This window comes from Phascolarctos cinereus, unplaced genomic scaffold, assembly GCF_003287225.1.
Source record: "Phascolarctos cinereus isolate Bilbo 61053 unplaced genomic scaffold, phaCin_HiC Scaffold_726;HRSCAF=1367, whole genome shotgun sequence".
NCBI lineage: Eukaryota > Metazoa > Chordata > Mammalia > Diprotodontia > Phascolarctidae > Phascolarctos > Phascolarctos cinereus.
The window spans coordinates 395,908,014-395,921,429 of NW_027556098.1; the positions used below are offsets into that span (position 1 = coordinate 395,908,014).

Consider the following 13,416-nt stretch of genomic DNA (forward strand, 5'->3'; position numbering starts at 1 on the left):
GGGTGTTGAGGGAGGACCAGCACCTCTGGTGTGAGGGCTCGATGAGCCCTTCTCAAGGCTGCTCATCCACCTTTGGTGTCCATACATCACCCAACTCTCACCTGTGGCTTCAAGAAGCTGTAGCATGCACAGCAGCCACACCCCAGTAAAACCATCTTGGCAGAGATGCTAAACCAGGTGGAGGATAACTGGCAGGCCTCAAAAAAATCATTGTTGAGTTAGAGAAGTGTCTACCTCAAGCATGTGAAGACTTCCCCAGCCAGAATGGGCAGATGTTCTAACAGCCATGAAGGTGGCTGAAGCAGGCGCTGTGGAGTTCTCAGAGCTTGGTCAGGCATCAAAGATGCCAAGGTCATCCAGTATATCCTGGCCTATCACCAGTTGTCTTGACTTTTGTCCTGTCACTGGGCTTCGATGACTCGGGAAGAGAGAGTGAGGCTGAGGACTTTGTGCAATTCTGCCTCACTTCAATCCAGTTCACTCACAAGTCAAGGTGTCACTCTATGATGTCATTGGTCCTCTTCGAAATGAAGGATGAAAAATGGCCATTGTTATCTCAGGGAGAAGTGCTGGGGCCATTTTTTGAGTGCAAGCTGAACTCGCCATTTTTCTCATAGAATATCAGGGTTACTTGAAAAAGTGAGTGATAAACCATAGTTATTCAGCCTTGGGACTTTGACAGACATTTTGCCAAAAATTAAGTAACTGAGCCCATCATTTCAAGGAAAATAACTGATGGTATTTATCGCCAATGAGAAAATATGAGCTTTGAAACAATAACTAGAATTTGGGAAAACTAGCATCCACCACCATTAGCTCGACAGCTTTCCAATACTTAAAAACTTTTTTCTATTGAGATCAGTGGTGATATTAATGAATGTGTTTTTTGATATTAGTATAATAAATATACATTTACATGTTATATTTTGTATATTACATATAATAAATATGATCAAACATGTCAACATTTGGAAGATATGCATAACTCAGTGAATCAGCATTTTCCAGATGAGCAATTTATGATGTTACAAAATGATGAGTGAGCAAAAGATCCTATCCAACTCTGGTGCAAGAGAGACCAGTGGATTTTATTTTATTTTATTGTTATTGTTATTGTTATTTTTTTGAGACCAGTGGATTTTAAACGTAGCAGAGGAGGGGAAATTACTCAGCATGGATTCCATGGAGCTAACCTTTAAGAAACTAGCAATGACTGAGTTATCAGGGAAAAGTTTCCACAATTAGCTGAAAAGACCATGGAAACATTACACATCTGTGTGAGGCTGAATTTTTCTCATATTCTTCTACCAAACAACATATCCTGACAGGCTGAATGCTGAAGTAGATTCAAGAAACCCAGCTGTCTTCTATTAAACCAGACCTTAAAGAGACTGGCAAAAATGGCAAATCATGCCACTCTTACTACTCATGTTTTTTTTTTTTTGGAAAATAGTTATTTTTCATAAAAATGTTTATGTTAATATATAGTGACTTTACTATTATTTTAAATTTAAAAATGTGTTAAAATTATTCTGTTTAATTTCTAACCCATGTAAATAAGAGCTCTTTGGAAGGGTCCTCAATAATATTTGAGTGTAAAGAGTTCTTAATTAAGCCCCAAAAGTTCAAGACCTGCTGATCTCAACAACTGTAACAATGCAGATGACAGAACACCGATAGCCCAGCTCTGACTCGGTGTGTCATTATAAAGACCAAGTTTGAGCTCTACTCCCTCCCATTACTGCCCAGGTGTACACAATGAGGATTTTGGACTATATTATGCATAGTGTCAGACACTGCTGATAAGTTGGCTGGTTTTGGTGAACTGCTTGTTTCTTTTTCTTAAAAGGGATGGTTTGATGGGCATGGGAGGGGGAAAGGGAGATACTTGGAAATGCATATGATGTAAAAACAAAAAATATCAATCAAAATAAGATAATTTTTTTAAAAGCATAGCCAATTAGTTGCTTGCCTTAAAGTCAGGTCAGGAGACTTAGGTTCAGATCCTCTCTCAGATTCTCAGTAGCTTTGTGATCCTAGGTAAGTCATTACACCTGAAACCTCATTTTCCTTATCTGTAAAACAGGTTTAGTAATGCTTGCATTTGTTTTCTCACAATATTGTTGTGAAGGAAGCACTCTGTTAATCTTAGAGAACAGCTCTTCTTAACCTAGGGGCTGGCACTTGGTTTTTTGTTTTCTTATTTTAAAAACATTTTGAAAACTGTACTTTAATGTAATGTGTTTTTTTATTGTAATCCTCTGTGTTTCATTTTATGCATTTAAAAACATCATTTGGAGAAGGAATGGGTCTATAGGCTTCCCCAGCCTTAGGATCCCCCTTAGAGCACTGTATGAATGTAAAGTACCGTCACTGTTACTCTCAGCCATCAATTGTATGCCAAGTTATCTGAACTCATTGAAGACTATCCTTACTGTCACTTCACTTCTCGTAGGATTCAGATCCATGTAGCCATTTTTTTGGTTCCTGTATCTTAGACTGAGGATTGTTTAGAAATATTACTGTCAGGACTTGTAAACTTGTAAAATAGGTGCCATTGACAGGGTTATGGAAGCTAGGAAGAGGAGGAGGCAGGGTTGAAGGAAAGATGATGAGTTTTAGAAATGTTAAGTTTGAGGTTCTAGGGAAAATTCCTCACACTGTTGGAAATATGATACTAACAGGGCAGATACGTAGACTTGGGGGCGTGTAATAATTGATGCCCGTAAGTGGATGAGATTGCTGCTTAAAGAGAAGAGATGAACGCTGAGAACAGAGACCTAGGAGGCAGGAAGAAACAAAAGAACCAATGAAGGGGCAGGTAGGTGGCACAGTGGATAGAGCACCGGCACTGAAGTCAGGAGGACCTGAGTTCAAGTCTGGCCTCAGACCAAACACTTGACACTTACTAGCTATGTGACCCTGGGCAAGGCACTTAACCCCAATTGCCTAAAAATTAAAAAAAAAAAGAAAGAAAGAAAAACCAATGAAGAAACTTGAAAATGAGCTTTCGGAAAGGACAGTCGTGATGGATCACTGCCATATGTCTGATTTCTTTGATCTGTATAGAGTCAACCCAAGAGATGTCACCCTAAAACCTAGAAAACTGGAGCTCATTCCTGGTGACCTAAAACATCTCTTCCAAGGAACTACAAAGTGGCTCAAGTCCCCTGTGAGACCTGTGGAAGAGAATGATCCATCACAATTGGAGGAATGTATAGAGGAGGCAGATAACCTGCAATGTCGGTGTCAATACCACCCTCATCTTAAGTAGGTGGACCAATACAGATATGTTTACACAGCAAGGAAAGAAGGCGCTGGACAGAATGGTGGGCAGCCACCAAGGGAGGCCTCCTCCAGAGAGATACATTTTAAGTTGTCCTAAAAGGCCTTGATGTCTCCTTGAGGGGAGATAATCAGCAATCTGTGTCAACTTTGAGGCCAGAGTCGAAGCCTGGAAGGAGCCCACATTATGTAATCATACTTAGTTATATTGAAATTGGCAAACCAGCTGTCGCAAACATCAGCCATCTCCTGGCCGTTGTCATTTAGCAATGAGCACTAAGCATTTATTATGTACCAGGCGTTGTTGGATGCACCTGGCATACAAAGGCAGACATGAAACAATTCCTGCTTTGAAGGAGACTTAGATTCTTTTGGGGAGAAATACAATTGTTTTGGGAGAAGGGGAACACAGAAGCTGAGGGAGGATCAGGCTAGACCTGATGTAGGAGAGAAGTTCCAGTGGTCACTGTGGAGGAGAGGAGAGAGCACGTTCCCTGCCGGTCCCTCTAGACAGACTCCTCTAAGTCACTGGGACAAATGATAAAGTGCTTTGTGTAAGAAGCAAGCAAGACCAGCTTGGCTGGAACATAGACAGTAGGAAGGGGAGTCATGTGTGGCGAGCCTGGAAAAGGAAGGCAGCAGCTAGACTGCTAGGAGACTGACGTGCCACCAGACAGGGCGGTTTGTGTTCTGTTGGAAAGGGATCTGGAGCAGGGCTGGGCCGGGCAGAATGATCTGGAGAGGCAGGGAGAGTGGTCTGTGTGAGAAGCAACGAGGGCCCAATCCAGAAGTCCCATGGCTACAGGGAGGAAGGCAGAAGGTGCTGAGCTTGGAGCAGCTGGGCCGTCTCAAGGAGAACGGACAGTTCAGGACTGTACCGTTGAGATTCTTAAGTGGCCATTGTGATATGTCTGACAAATGGCACTCTAAGGCCATTTTCCTGGCTTTTGGTTTTTCTAATGCTACAGTGGGGAAATGAGGACACTGGCTGGTTTCAGATTTGGTGTGGGTGTTTTTTCAGAGTAAGATAAGAAATCTATTTCAGTCCGATTGTGTAGATGCCTGAAAGTTGTATTGTAGTATTGATAGAAAGGAGTTAGGTGGGTGATGGAGAGTCTGGACAGTCTGAATGTCACACTGATATCCATGAAATACTAAAAGAATGAGAGGCAGACCTCTGGCAATTGTAGTGACCCCTTGAAGGAGTCTTGGTAGAATGACATGGAAGAAAATTGTAAGCCAAGGACTTGGGGCAGGCCAAGTTCTCTCCTCTCCTCGTAGAAGCTGTACTGCCTGTGCTAAGATCACCGATTCATTGGACTTCTGAAGTGTTAAATTACCGAAGTAGTTGTTTAAATGGATGGTGATATCAGGAAGTCTTTCATTTCTTTGGAGAAAACGCACTTGCAGCAGACACCAAATGGTTTTCCTCTCTCCAGGCTCTCCCCTCTTCAGTCTGGCCTATATTCAGTTCAAGTCATCAAATGTTTGTCAAACACCTTCTGTTTGCAAGACCGTGAACTAGGTGCTGGGGACACAGGGCTTAAAAATGGCCTAGTTCCTGCTCTTGGGGAGCTTACATTCCACTGTATGGTAAACAGGAATAGACTGCAATATAGTCAAAGACTGGGTGTGCTGGGTGCCAAGAAGAAATCCAGCCCTAGGAAAATCTGAGGTAAAACCATCTTTTAGCTAGCTGGCATTTATTCAGTGCTTACCTACTATGTGCCAGGCACTGTGCTGAGTGTTGAAAATCTAAACAGAAGCAGTAAGAAAGACAGTGTGGCCCTCCAAGAGCTGACAGTCTAGCTACGCAAGTCAGGGGAGGTATCCATGAGAAGGGAGCTTGGCCAGATACTGATACTCTTTTCTGTGCTCTCAGCTCTGGGGCTTTGTGGCATGGGGGAAAGAGCTCAGCAGAAAGACCTTGTGTCTGGTCCATGATACACGTCTTTTTGCCGTGAGCTCTTGGATGAGAAGCTTCATCTCCTTAAGCCTCTGTTTCTCCAACTGTTAAAAATATCAATGATGTTGGCTCTTACTTTGTGCAAATTGAAAGGGATGGCAATTGGGACAGCCCTCTAGCAGTAAAGGGCAGGAGGACAGGTTTGGCCTCTGGGTGTGTCCTTAATATGTGCCTGCAAGGGTGAAGGTTCTTGGCCTGTTTCTTGACTCCAAACCCTTCTCCCTTATATTTGGGGCCTCCAAAGCAGTGACTAAACTGGGCCTTCAAGTGAAAAGCCCGAGCTGTGATCCAAATGTGTAGCACCTAGTAGAGGTAGTTTGTTTCCCTTTCTGCCTTAGAAATGGGAATAGGGTTAGTTGCTGTCCTCCCACTGATTATTAGACACTTGAACATGAGTACATTAAACCTTATTGCTTTCATAATGGTTTTTGTTGCTGACCATGGGGCTCCTTCCTTCCCCCCCAGAAATGACTGCTCCATTTCGGCTAGAAGCAGTTGATGTAAGTATAGCTCTGACCTTGGAATAGAAAAGCCTGGCATATCCTCTAGAATAACCCCTCGTCTGTAGGTTTGCCTGCACACTCCTGCCTAACAGCAGTCTTCCCCTCACATGCTTCTCTTTGTGGCCCTACTAAACATGACTTGTTGACTAACCTGCCTGTCTTGAGCTTGGATCTATAGTGTTTTGTTTGAGGGTTTAGGGCAGAATCTTCTAGAAAGGTTGTCCTGGTGATGACAGGTCCGTCTGGCAGCGTGATCCTCTGCTTTTCCCATCCCTTCTCTCACAGTGACTCGATCTTTGCATACCTGGCTTCTTTCCTGGCTCAGCACAGGAACAGAGCGCGCTTCTGCTGATGCCCTCTGAGAAGTGGCCGGCTCCTTCAGCCCTAGAGCCCCTGGGCCATCCTCCCTGCCTTCAGTGACCAGCACTGCCCTAGTGAGAGCACAGACATGATGATTGGTGACTGACGGGCACGACAGAGCTGGGCGACGACCACTGTTGAGAGAGTTGGTTGTCTTCTCTTCCTCGTAACTCTGGTATTTTTCTTCTAGCTAACCAGTGTGCTCTTCTGTTGTCCTTACTTAACCTCCCGCCACTGGCCAGGTGGTAACTAAACCCTGTGGCAGTCGGCCCCAGCAGGCATCTCGTGGTGGCAGCGGGAGGGTGCCTGGGGCTCACCAGCATGTCGGTGCCTTTCAGGTTGCGTCATCACCATCTCTGGACGCATGACCTTCACGAGCAATAAGTCCATGGAGATCGAAGTCTTGGTGGATGCTGACCCTGTCGCATTGCATTCCCAAGAGAGATACCGCGCTGCCAGTGCCTTCGTCACCTACGTGTCCCTGAGCAAAGAGGGGAAGACACTCCCTGTGCCTCAGCTGCTGGTGAGTAGGCCTTGTCTCCACATGTGCCACGCGGTTCTGGGCTCTGGGAGGAAGCCATCTTCTGCATGCTTTTCTCGGCTTCCTTCTTCACACTGGTCACTGTAGCTTGGGCATCCCCGGGTTTCAGTCCCAGGCTCCCCAGGATGTTCATCATGGTCATGATGGTATCAGTGGAGCAAAGCACCCTGCCCTGCTCTTTGTGGGTCTTGTTTCTCCAGTGTTATTGAACTGAACCAGAGCCTGACAGAGAAAGCCAGCTTCAGAGGCAGGAAGAGCTGGGTTCTGCTTTTGCTTCTGACACATGCTGACCAGATGGCCTTGGCACAGTCCTTTCAGCTCTCAGTGCCCCTGGCCACCGTCTGAGGTTCTAAGCTGCAGAGTAAATGCCCATCTACACTGGCAGAGGAAGTTTTCTGTCAGAGGTCCTTATTTATGCCAGTGAAATTACAGGTGCAGCCAAAAACCAGACTCACAGCCGGCTGTCTCTGGAGCACGTCGGGCAGCTTCCTCAGCTGGCTCAGCATCCCGGGACATCCACATCAATGGCCGTGTCTAGGAACTTCTAGGAATGTGCTGCAGGCAAACCAGAGAGTTCAGTTAACATGTGCTGCCACCAGTTTCTTGGGCAGTGGGGTCCCCCAAGAGCTGGTCAATAAGCCAGCCTCCTGGGGTTTTAGGAGTCACTGGCCTAGGGAGTGGGCATTGTGGTTTTTATCACCTTGAGCAAGTCACTTCACCTAGCATTTTGGCTTTGCATCCAGGTAAACAGGGTAACAGATACTAGATGCCAAGCCAGGACAATGTAGCAGTTTAGGGGTGTGTGTGTGTGTGTGTGTGTATGTGTGTGTGTTACAGCTTGTGTGCATGTGGTTGTGGAGATGTTGTTTTTAAAGCCCTGAATTCTTTGTAAAATGCTTTTAAATCAGTTCCTGAAAGAGCATTGACTAACCTTGTAGGAGGTGTCTGCAGAGCCATGGAGAAGAGAAGGAAGATTTCTGTGCTTTGGGTTGGGGCCTCCTTTACTAAGATGGACTCGTCCTATTCCAGACTAGGCTAGTCTTTGCCACTTGCTTCCTAGGTGATCTCTCTCGGTCAAGGCTCATCTCTTCAGGCAGATAGTCGGATGTTGGTGATCTCTGAGATCCTATCCATCCGTGGTGTTCCAGTCCTATTAAGGCTCACTGTCTCTGGCACAGGTGCCCATGTCCTGCCTGCTCGGGCTCTCCAGCCTGCATTATAATGGAGTTACTCTTGCTGCTATTTTGATGAATGTCCTTGTTACTCAGTCTCTCACCCTAGGAATGCTGGGCAGCTGTTAGATGGAGCATTTCTCATTCTCTGTAGATTTCTCTCCCATGCTTGTACTTGGAGGTTGTGGCTTTGCAGGTGTGGGAGCTCCTCGGCATCTCCTGTGAAGTACTTCAGAGTAGAGAAAGGAGGCCGTGTCTCAACTGCTGTGTGAGGGTCAGGTCTCCTCTTCCCAAGTTCACAATTATCTTAGAACTAAGGCCTTCTGTTTTCATCCCAGGTATCACCTGTTTCGTGGACTAGTAAGGACATCAAGACCCTTAGAATAAACTGAGGTGCTCTGGTTGTTAGCAGTTGATAAGAGAGGAGGATTGTGTAGGGAGGGCATTTGAATGAGAGGTGGGGATGGAAAGCATCCGAGGCAGTGATCTGGCCCAGAGCCAGCTGATGAATCCCACACTGCATCAGGTCCGCCATATGACTGGCACTTTTGTGGAAGAGTCCAGGCAGAATCACTTGGGCATTCTACCAACTCTGAGAAACTTCTACCTAGACACTCCCCCCTCCCCCGAGTCCCCGTCTGCTTTCTCATGTCTGATCCATGCCGTGCTCATTACTGTTTTCTGTCATGTGTCACACATTTAAGAATCAGCTATGAACTTATTTAAAAAAACAAAGCCACACACACCAACAATAAACAGATTTCCTTTCATTTTGAATCCCATGGCTTTCGTCTTCCTGTTGCCGTGGTTCTATTATTGTTGCCTTCTAGAATATAAGCCGCTAGAGAGCAGGAAGCATGTCTTAGTGATTTCTGTAGCCCCTCAGCGTTGACCACAGGACTTTGCGTACAGTAGACTGAATGTTTCTTGAGTGAATGGTTGCTGAGAAATGCTATCTGGCTGCTTGGCCTGGGTTCTATCTGTGAATCTCAGTTGACATAGGTTGAGTTGGAAAGAACCTCAAAGGCCAGTTAGCCCAGGAATGTTCTGGTAAATGTTTAACAAGAGGGTCTTTGGGGTGGGAGGGGAAGGGAGGATGTCCACACTTCTAAATGTAATCTGCATCATTAACAGTTTCTCCATTACTTTCCTAAGTCTAGGCAATCAGCAAAACAATAAATTAAGCTCTTATTTTAGGATTTGCCAATTTCCAGGGTGTGGGTGCTAACACTGAAAATTTAACAATCAGCTCTTTCAGACTCCAGCATACCACTGATCTGATCTAACCCATATGGCCACAGGTATCCTCTCCTATGTCATTCTCCCTAACAAGCAGTCAGCCCCTTTCCCACCCCAGTGAAGAGGAATCCCCTGCCTCTTGTAATCCCCCATTCCACTCCTGGACCCCTCTCAGAGTTAGCGCTTTTCTCTTTATGGCAACCCTAAAGCCACCTCTTCACGCCTTCCCCCTGTTGCTCCTTCTTCTGTGTTCTGGTGCCAAGTAGGAAAAGCATGTTGTCCGTATGAGAGTCCTTCGGACCCTTGAGGACGGCTGCCATGTTCTTTTAGAATCTTTTCTTCTAGGCTCACCCCAGCCCAGCTCCTTGGAATGATTCCCAGGGAGCATGAATTCTCCTATCCCCTGTGCCACCTGTGGAGGTGCTCTAGCTTATCAACGTGCTCTATAAAATGTGGCGCCCAAGAACTAAGTGTGACCCTCCCAGAGGTGGTCTGAGCAGGGCCCAGCAAAGAGCTCTGTCACTTCTCCTCCCTTGGAGGCCATCAGCAGCCCTACAGCCAGTCAACAAGGACTTATTCTGGGCTTGCAGTGTGTTGGGCAGTGGGCTAAATGTGGAGGATACAAAGAAAGGTAAGAGACAGTCCCTGCCCTCAGGGACCTCCCAGTCTAATGAGAGAGAGAGAGAATGCAAACAACCATGTACCTACAAAAGACAGGCAGGGTAAACTATAGGTAATCTCTGAGGGAGGACACTTGCACTGGATGGGACCAGCAAAGGCCTCCTGTGGAAGGTGGGATTGGAGCTGAGTGTCCAGGAGGGAGAGCACGGTAGGCCAAAGGTCAGCCAGCAAAAGGGCACAGAGAGGAGAGACAGAAGGATGACAAGGAGGCCTTTGTCCCTGGGCCAGAGAACGGGCAAGTGTAAGGAGATGCAAGGCTGGGAAGGGGCTGCCAGGGCCAGCCTGGCAGGAAAACCAGCCAGCAGACTCAGACAGCAGAGGGGCTTATACTTGATTCTGTTAACTTTTTAAAAATCTACTGTGCTACCTTGTTGGCTAGGGTCTCTTTCACAGGAACCATTGTCCAGCCATGCCTTCCCTAACTTGTACTTACACAGCTGGTTTTGACTTTCCAAGTATAGAACTTTAGACTTTACTTGAATTTAATTTGATTAGATTCAGCTGATTATTCTGGTCTGTTGAGATCTTTTTTTGATTTTGACTCTTGCCTGATGTGCTATCCTTTTAGCAGTAGCTACCCTTCATACCCTTCACTTCCATACCCCCATATATACCACCTTTCCTATGAAGCCCTCTCTGATTTCTCTTCCCATCCCTGAGTTGGTAATGACCTTTCACTCCTTGGACTTCACTAAAGATTCTGTTTAATCTATTTTGAACTCACTTGTTTGACTGTGCATGGTAGTGTCTGTTTATACGTTACATAGCCTGTACTCCTGCTGGACTCCATGAGGTCAGACCATTACAAAACTCCCCCAGAGGTGAGCCCTGTTCTCTGCATACAACATGTGCTTGGTAAGTGTGTGCCAGATTGAACTAAATTGGCAGCCCCTCCATAGCTGAGTCAGAACTTGATGGTTGGGAGAGAAGACCTTGACTGCCATCTCGTCCAACCCGCCATCACATACCCAGGTGGTCATCCTTTGCTATCAGACCTTGGGAGCAGGGAGCCCAGGTTCCTGGTGGGCAGCTCGCATTATGGGGGCAGTCTGTACTGATGTCCAGCCAGAATTGGCTGCTCTGCCACTTCCACCCGTGGCTCCTCTCTCTGGAACCAAATGAAAGACCTTTAAATACCTAAACCAAGCTTTGTGTCCTCTGTTTCCTCTCTCTTCTAAGCCTCAAATGACATGAGTTCAAGACCCTTCAGCAGCCTGCTGACCCCTCTCTGGATGTCTTCCAGCTACCCAGAACTTAGCTCACTGTGCCCGCTGGTGGGGCCTGACAGAGGCAGAGTATGAAGTCCTGTGACCCTCCTCCTCCTCCTCCTGAAAGTTCAGCCCAAGACGGTGCTAGCTTTTTGGCTGTACTCTCAGTCTTTATGGACTCACTGAGCTTGCAGTCTATTGAACCCCCCAGATCTTTCTCAGAACAGCTGCTCTAACCATGCCTCTAGCTTATACTTGTGAAGCTATAATTTTTTTTTAATACAAATGTAAGATTTTACGTTCATCCCTGTTGAATTTCATTTGATGCAGTTCAATGCTCTAGCCCAAGCATCTGGGCCAAATCTGCATGGCTGCCTGCTTCTGTGCAGCCCACAAGCTGATAATGGCTTTTTCGGTTTTTAAATACAGTTTTATTGTATTTAAATATGTAAAAACTGAGGTCTAGCTTCAGCCATAGTTTGTGGACTGTTACTAGCCTCTCAGGATCTTTTTGGCTCTGCCTGTTCTCTGGTATGTTAGCTATCCCTCCCAGCATTGAATCCTCTGCAGATATGATGAACAGACCATCTATGCTATTACCCAAGCCATTGATAAAAATGGTAAAAGCACAGATCCCTGAGGTCCTCCACTGGAGACTTCTTGCCACACTGATGTCAAGCCTCTGAATCCATTTAATTGGACATGGTTGAGTCCAGGGCTTCTTAAACTTTTTCCGCTCTCGACCCTTCTTGAGCCGTGGCTCTTGACTGTAGTCCACATCTTTCCATCTTCTCCACAGGAACAGGATGAGGTACAAGAGCAAAAGCTTTACCAAAACCTAGGGAGACTATGTTGATGGGGCCCCCCTCGTCTACTAGTTTAGTAACACTATTCAAAACAAGGAAGTGAGCTGAGCCTGGCACAGCCTGTCCTTGATGAAGCCCTGTTGGCTCTTTGCAGTCACTCCTTCCTTTCTAGATGTTTGCCAGGCATCTCTTCAATGAGCCATTCTAGGATTTCCCCAGGAATTGAAGTCCAGTTCTTTGGTGTGTAGTTTGTAGGCTCTGATCTCTTCCCTTTTGTACAAATGAATACATTTCCTCATTCCCAGTCTTGTGGCACCTCTCCTATGTCCCATGCTCTCGTGGCTCAGCAGTAACATCCGCTGGTTCTTTCAGGACCCAAGCATGTAGTCAAGTCATCTGGGCCAGGTGATCTGAATTCGGTAAGGGCAACTAGGTACCCTCTTCCTGTCTCTTTTCTTGGGTACCAATTCTCCGTGAGCCATTGTGCCTTCATTTCTAATGAAGGAGTAGAGGAAACATTCTTCTGTTCCCCCTAAGTTGTCTTCTGCTCATTTTCCTCGTCTGTAAAATGGGTATAACAACAGCATCTCCCTCCCAGGGTGGTTGTCAGAATCAAATGAGGTAATAACTGTAGAGTGCTTAGCACTGGGCCTGGCACATAGTTGACGTTATGTAAATGTTACCTATTGTTATGATTATCTGGCAGTCCTTTCTGTCTAGATCCTCGTATTTGGGTGAATCTTTCACAGTTAAAAAAAAAAGACAGTATTATAGCTAACAGAACGTATTTTAACGTTTGTAAAGAACTTTATGCACATTCAATTTAACTCATCAAGCATTTATCAGGTACTGCTGTGTGCTAACAATGTGCTAGGTGTTGGCAATACAAAGACAAAAACGAAACAGTCTGCCCTCCAAGAGCTTGCATTCCATTAGAGAGTGTATAATACAAACTGTGTGTAAAGTAAAGCCAAAGTGTTTGAAGTGGGAAGGGCAGTGCTAACCTCATCTCGTTTGTCCCCTGGACTCTGGGGGAGCCGCCTGGCATCACTAGACCTTTCTATCGACAAGGAAACCATGAAGTCCCCAGCTTGAGAGGGGAAAGGCAGGTCCACAGTCACTGAGCCAGTAAATGTTCGGAGTCCTTCGGACTCAGGCTTCTCCTGATTCTCTTCCTACTGTAATGTGTTTTTTCACAACAGGTAAAGCATTTCAGCTTGATTGACAATTGTTTGTTTGAGTTGGCTAAATCATTCATATGTTTGACTGAATTGTTTAGGGATTTGCTGGCATTGTCCAAATCACACAGCTGTTTTAGCTCATGCAGACTCAGGCTGTTATTTCTTGCTAATTCAAGATGGAGCTGCGGTACTGGAAGAGGTGCCCTGGTGGTCTGCTCTTCATTAACTCTCTTTTCTAATTTAAAAGGGTAGGGGGACCTGGGAATGCAGGGATCCATAGCTGGGTGTTTTCAGAACCAACTCAGATTTAGTGCATTCACTTGGAAAATTGACAGTACAAGCTTGTGTCCCTCTAGAGTGTGTGTGTGTGAGAGACAGGGAGACAGACCCGACTAATATAACCACATGGTTATCTCCATAGATGGTGGGGATTTTGTATGTCTGAGTATATAGCTTTGTCTTTTTATTTCCCTC

The 13,416-nt window shown here is 45.7% G+C and overlaps 1 protein-coding gene across 8 annotated transcripts in view; it reads left to right on the forward strand.

Moving 5' to 3' along the window:
* ACOT7 (acyl-CoA thioesterase 7) overlaps positions 1-13,416 on the forward strand; it is a 169,046-nt gene that overhangs the window by 126,782 nt on the left and 28,848 nt on the right. For 7 of the 8 annotated variants that reach the window (XM_020975056.2, XM_020975063.2, XM_020975071.2 and 4 more), the window contains one exon: positions 6,453-6,637. In XM_020975056.2, the coding sequence (XP_020830715.1) occupies positions 6,453-6,637 (185 nt within the window). Of the gene's footprint in view, positions 1-5,716; positions 5,752-6,452; positions 6,638-13,416 lie in introns of those variants that run through there. The other variant, XM_078145728.1, reaches the window with a different exon arrangement.